Here is a 6,692-nt window from a genome sequence, read left to right on the forward strand (position 1 = left end):
CTCAAGAACGCCCAGTCTGAAATTCGAACCAAGGACATCCGCTCTGTATTCGAGCATGGTACCAACTGAGCTATCGCCGCGCCCATCGTCCATCGACCCCTGCTCACAAAAACAAAAGTGGCTATTGTCGTACTGCGTACTTTTTTTTCAGACGGCTGAAGAACGGAGGTCATTCTATGATAACACTTACAGACCAGAACTTTCCTGTATTAATTATCTCTGTCTGCACTGCGCGCTTTCTCAGTGCAGATCATAGAACTCGAAAAAGAACTAAAAGTTCCAGGAGCCGTACTAGTGGACTTTGTAAGAATCAAGTGTATGGGTTAAACGTTTCTTTAAAAAAGCATATTTAAGAGGCGGGACCTCAGAATCTTAGCGTCCATCTCCGAAAGACACGAGTCGAATGGGTTGAGAGCCCAAAGTTCTCCACAAAACAAAATGAGTACAGATATTCCCTCTTCCGGATTCGAACCGGGACCATCCACTCTGTAGACTAGCATGAGAACAACTTACTGAGCACGTAAAAAGAATAGATGAAGTTACAAGGGTGATACTTTAAAACAGGTGCCAGAGCTTCCCTTCTACATTACAGACTCTCTTCATGGAGGTGGTTTATTCTTTACGTCCCCATCAACACAATTTAGATCATTTAGGGAAGCAGGTTTCTGACCCTGTCTGTCAGGGCCAACCCGGGGCGAGAGGGATACAACATACCAGCAGAAAGAACGAAATACTCGATAGAAAGTGTATTACTCCTCGGGAATCGAACTCGGGTCTCCTGTGTGTGTTTATAACCACTACACCAGAGACGCCGTCACACCACAGTATTACATTGTCTTGTAAGTTATAGCAGTCTGAGGTCAAACTCCTAATAAGCACATTCACACCTCAGAAATAATAACAGCCTGATCATAACGGCTAACAGCTCTGAAAAAAATTGTGAAATAGTATAGGTTTAACGCCCCTATCAACACTGTTAGGTTATTTAAGAGACAGGACCTCCGAGTTTAACGTCCATCTCCGAAAGGACCGAGCCAGGTGCGAAATTCGTGTAAAGGACCCAATGACACACGGTCGGACCGAGTCCGGCAGCCTAACCACTAGGCCAACGACGCCACTTAACAGCTCTTTTCCGCACCCATTTGTAGGTACGGATCAGTATCAGTCTCTGGTATCATGATGAGCGACGTAGCAGACAGACCTGATTCGAATCACAAAGTGGGTGTTCTTGAACTTGGATCGTGTAGTAAAGTTTTCATGGCTCTCCAACATATGACGTCGTCCTTTCGGACATGGACCTTAAATTCTTAAATAATCCAACAGTGCTGAAAGGACGAAGGCACTCGTGGCCTAGAGGTAACGGTGTTTGTCTTTCATACAATAGGTCCCGGGTTCGAAACCTAATAGCAACGGAACATTTTCTTCTCTGAAATGTTCTCCTTTCACCCCCTTTCCTGCTCTCTAATCATGTTATGTCGTCTTCTTTTGTCACCATTTTCTGCCCCCTCCCCGCCCCTCACTTTGCCCCCTCCTCTGGGCTCCTGACTCTTTCTGCAGCCTTTCTACTGCTACTCCTTGACCCCTTCTTACTTCTGTCTTGCAGCGGCACCCCTGATCTTCTGGTAGGAAAGATCTAATACCTAGTCTTCTCGGATAGGGACGAAACATCTCACGAGGTCTCGTGCGCAAGTTACGCACATTAAAGATCCCTTGGTGGTCCAACAATCGATAAGAGTACACTTCGACCGCTACCCAAGAAAAATTCAAAATTCTTATCAAACTGAAAATGTTTAATATGTCTTGCTCGCTCATATTATGACCTTATGCAGTTGAGAGCGCCGTAAAACACTTACCGACCCCCCCTCCCTCAACAACCCCCCACCCCATACACACACAACCCCCCCCCACACACACACAAACACCCCCCAAAAGAAAAATCACCACCATCACCACCACCACCACCACCACCACCACCACCAACAACAACAACAACAAACGAACACACACACCCAAAAAAGCTGTACAATTAATTCTCCCGGTATCGAGTATTGAAACGGGGGCTCACCCATACATATGAGCAGTTACGTATCTGTGAAGACATAGTAGTGCCGCTGGTTGCAAACTTAGCCAACTTAGCATTTCTTTTCCTCTCTGGAACATCCTTAATTCTCAGCTCTGTCTCCTGGGGGGAAGCAAAGGGCTCCTTTTCTTCCAAAAAGACCTGAATGATAACAACAACAAGAAAAACAACAGCAATAGCAGCAGCAGCAGCAGCAGCAGCAGCAGCAGCAGCAGCAGCAGCAGCAGCAGCAGCAGCAGCAGCAGCAGCAGCAGCCTCAACAACAACAACAACAACAATAATAATATATTTTACAAAATTATTATTATATAATAATAATAATAATAATAGTAATAATAACAATAGTGGTAAAAATAATGCAATAATAATAATGGTAATAATAATAGGCCTAATAATACTAATAATACTAATAATAATAATAATAATAATAATAATAATAATAATAATAATAATAATAATAATAATAATAATAATAATAATAATAATAATAATAATAATAATAATAATAATTATCACGTATAAGCTCTTAGCGCTTATCCCGCCTAAGAGAATGTAAAACGTCACCTCTAGTTGGTGAATTTTGTATAATGTAAAACGTCACCTCTAGTTGGTGAATTTTGTATTTGCTTATTGACATTGCACCTTCTATTGCTTTTCCTACGTCTGTGGTGGCATCAATCAAGAAGAAAGGCAGAATAAACCAGTATGCCCAAAAACAAAAAGAGCTCAAGGCAAACACCATAAGTCACGTGTTGGTGTACATTACGGTTTGCCAACCTACATAACAGGCGTTGAACGCCCCTCAAACCTTCTTGGGGTCTCTATCGTCTTTAAGAAAAAAAACCAGATAGTGAATCGTATGCTAATGATTTAAAGCTACACCAGGGTTCATAGTGAAAGGTGAAAGTAAAAACCACTTCTTGCAGACTGCTTGATATATTCACAAGGTAGAATCTGTAGGATGAGCGTATTGTAAAAATAATAAAGTTTGTTTGACAAGTATCGTGTCGTCCAAAATCACAGCTATCTATCATGCAACTGGGACTTCTCAAATGGCTGCTTCTTGCAGCTGTTGTCGCAACGATTCTTTCCGCGGCTGAGGGAAAGAAACGCAAACACCGAAAGAAGTCCTACTACACATACGGCGGCTGGAAGAGCGTCGCCAAACCCAAGTCTCACAAAAGCAAATCGCATTCTCATCACACTCCTAGCCACACGTCTCCAAGTCATAGAAGCCACGACTCACCTTCGAGGGGTAGTTCGCAAGTCACGGTTCCTTTGAAAGAAAGGATCGTAGTAGAATGCCCTGCTCCGGAGAACAGAAGAGGTGAGAAATTGGAGTGAGCTAAAAATTAAGGCTTTATTCGGTTAGTGAAGAGGTGTCTACAAATCTTATGTTATGTTATATTATTTCATCTTATCTTATCTTAGCTCATCTTATGTTACCTTATCCTAATATATCTTATCTTTACGACAGGAAAACTTTTTATGATACTTTTCAGGGATTGAATTCGAAATTTACTGGAAAAACCGCAAGACCCCAGACCATACTTCGTAACCCTGTCATATTTCTCTCCTCACTCAGTGCAAACGATGGCCGAGAACATCACAGCCCTCTGGTCGTACGTGCAGACCATCGCTCACCCGATCCACGTGCACGTGCATGGAGGTGAGGGACACAGGTCACCTTCCAGGAACTGTGAGTACCAACCAACTGTCGTTAGGGTCCTGGACTCAGGACCGAAAGGTCGCGGTTGGAATGCACTTTGTTATGTTAACAATGTTATAATGATATTGTAAAGTGCATAGAGCCTTCATTCGCAAGTACAGTTACGCACGATATGAATGCCATTTATAACAGTAATAATTATTTCATGTATTACTTAATAATAATAATAATAATAATAATAATACAATGAGAGAATTAGTAATAATTATGGATATAGCAATAATAATAATAATAATAATAATAATATTAATGATGATGATGATGATGATGATGATGATGATGATGATGATGATGATGATGACGGTATTAATAAAAACATAAACTCCTCCTCCTCCTCCTCCTCCTAATAAAAACATAAACAATGATAAAACAATAATTCTTCTTCTTCTTCTTCTTCTTCTTCTTCTTCTTCTTCTTCTTCTTCTTCTTCTTCTTCTTCTTCTTCTTCTTCTTCTTCTTCTTCTTCTTCTTCTTCTTCTGAGTGCAGTATTTGTGAATAAACTTACCCCTCAACCCCCCCCCCTCCATTCAACACCATTTATTATATTATTTAAAGAATATAGGAGTGGGCTACTTCAACTCTTACGCCCAGGCGGAGGGGATACTGTATTCCAGAAAAAGGGCGGAGATGGACTTACTCACTAGCATACCTGTGTAGGATTCGAACTCTTGTCTTTTGTATGTAAGGCAAAAATCCTAGTTATTGCACCATAGACGACGGTTGTTTTCTTCCTAGTCCAAAAAAGGGGGAGGGGGGGGGGCGGAAAGAAAATATGGGAAATTGAAAAAAGTTAATATACCACTGATTTTTTAAAACTTTATGCTAATAGACTAGAAGGTGGTGTGACGCCATGTCCAAGGGTTTCTCTAAATCTGGATATTTTATTTTATTGATGTAGTTGTTTTTATTAAAATGATGATATTGATGATGCTGATGATGATGATGATGATGATGATGATGATGATGACTCGATAAGCCCCATGCATAGTAAGTGTTCCTAGTTTATTTGCAACAATTTGAACAATGATGTCTTCAACCTCTCTTCGAAGAAACAATTTTTAAACGTTTCTGTTGACCAGAAAGTTTAACTGGTTCTCCAAAGATTTGGATATTGCATAATTCAAGTAAACTGGATTTTTTTTCAAATATGCTAGGGACTATTTTGGCGCTCATATGACCTTATGCAGTTGCGAGCGCCATAAAACCTAACTACTTTTTTTTTTAAGAGACTATTTAAATTGACACAACTCCAATACCCCTTGCCCTGCCCTACCAAATCCATTCGTATCCTCAGATCATGGGTCATCAAAGAGCAAAGGTCATGGCCACTCTCACGGCAAAGGTCATGGTCATTCTCCCGGAAAGAGTCATAGCCATGATCACTCTCACGGAGGAAGTCCTCATTCCCACGGCAAAGGTTCACATAGTCACAGCAGGGGCAGCGGAGGAACCAGGTCTCCCAAGTCCAGAAGTGGTAGTCCCGGTCACTCGCATTCTCCGCATACGGGAAGAAATCACGCAGGCAGTCCTCATCATAGCCACGGGCATAGTCATGGGCATAGTCGTGGACCTAATCAGCGCGGACACAGTCATGGAGGACATAGCAATGGAGGACACAGTCATGGAGGACGTAGCCGCGGACACAGCAAACCTAAAGTGCCTGGGGGTCGTTCCACTCACTTGCACATTCACGTGACTGTCGATGGGCCTAGAGGATGCATGGGGAAGGGAATGGGGTCCAAAGGTTGTATGGGCAGAGGCAAGCCGCACGAGGAGGACGAAGGTATGTATTTATAAACATTTGAGAAATTACTTTTGAAATAAGATAAAGAGTTGAAGTTCTTTTCATTTTACAATACTTCAACATCGTCTGTGGTTAAGGTTATGGTTATGTGCTTCATCGTGGCACGCTGAAGACCTGACTTCGGTTCTGGAGTGGGGAGAGTTTTTATCAGGATATGTCGGTCTTTCTGCTGGGACATTGTGTCTTTTTCAGCCAGGGTTGGCCTCGTCAGTTTTTCTGTTGACGTTGAATGGCTGGCAAAAGCAGGAACGCGCGGAACATGCTGATTGATCGGTATCTCTGATATCGGGTTAAATTGGTTAAACATTCCACCTTTTTTAGGAGACAATGATCACATTTTACAAGGTTTTTGAAAAACAAAGACCTAAACGTCGTTTAAAAAACAAACAAGGAATCGAAAAAATCCGCCACATGGTCGGGGAGAAAATGACAATTTTCTTATGACGTGGGTGCTAAGAACACCAATTTAAGCACCAAAATGTTGTTTTTAAGAACATGACCTACTTTTTAGAGTACCTAGTAGTATACTCACTTGGAAGGAAAAGCGCAAAGACTTTTTTTTAAAAAGACTATATTTTCTTTTTACACTATCAAAAAGTAATACCTTTCTTTTGATCGCCAGCCAGTTTTTGTATACTTCTCAGAAAGTCGAGATTGTTTCAGAGGAGTCCCACCAGGTCTTCTGGGGTAGTATAATAATAACATTATAGATTGTAAAGCTCGTAGAGCTTGATTTTTAACAACAATTTGCTCAATACAAATGCTACTATTTCATATTATATCATTATATTTACAAATAAACAGGAGGTTGGAGGGCACCAATTGTAGGTCCACCTTCTTTACTTTGCCTCTGTTGTTCATGTCTGTCTGTCTGTCTTACTTTTTCTCCGCACCAAGTGGCCATTATTATGCGGACGTGCTTCTCTTTACTCAAACAAACAAAACATAATAATATTACCAATATACAAACAAGAATACTTGACCGATACGATTGTTTATTAATACTAATGTACTAGTGGAAATACTTTATTTTATCCGTCCTCTTTTACCTCAAGGGCGTCGAGGGGAAAAGATCTTT

At 41.1% G+C, this 6,692-nt stretch overlaps 1 protein-coding gene across 1 annotated transcript in view; it reads left to right on the forward strand.

The window, feature by feature from the left end:
• The first annotated feature begins 2,867 nt into the window (after window positions 1-2,867).
• LOC101845921 (hornerin) overlaps window positions 2,868-6,692 on the forward strand; it is a 10,080-nt gene continuing 6,255 nt past the window's right edge. The window contains exons 1-3 of the mRNA XM_005097789.2: window positions 2,868-3,407; window positions 3,666-3,779; window positions 5,105-5,593. Of these exons, the coding sequence (XP_005097846.1) occupies window positions 3,113-3,407; window positions 3,666-3,779; window positions 5,105-5,593 (898 nt within the window). The 5' untranslated portion in view covers window positions 2,868-3,112. The remainder of the gene's footprint in view (window positions 3,408-3,665; window positions 3,780-5,104; window positions 5,594-6,692) is intronic.

This window comes from Aplysia californica, unplaced genomic scaffold, assembly GCF_000002075.1.
Source record: "Aplysia californica isolate F4 #8 unplaced genomic scaffold, AplCal3.0 scaffold00164, whole genome shotgun sequence".
NCBI lineage: Eukaryota > Metazoa > Mollusca > Gastropoda > Aplysiida > Aplysiidae > Aplysia > Aplysia californica.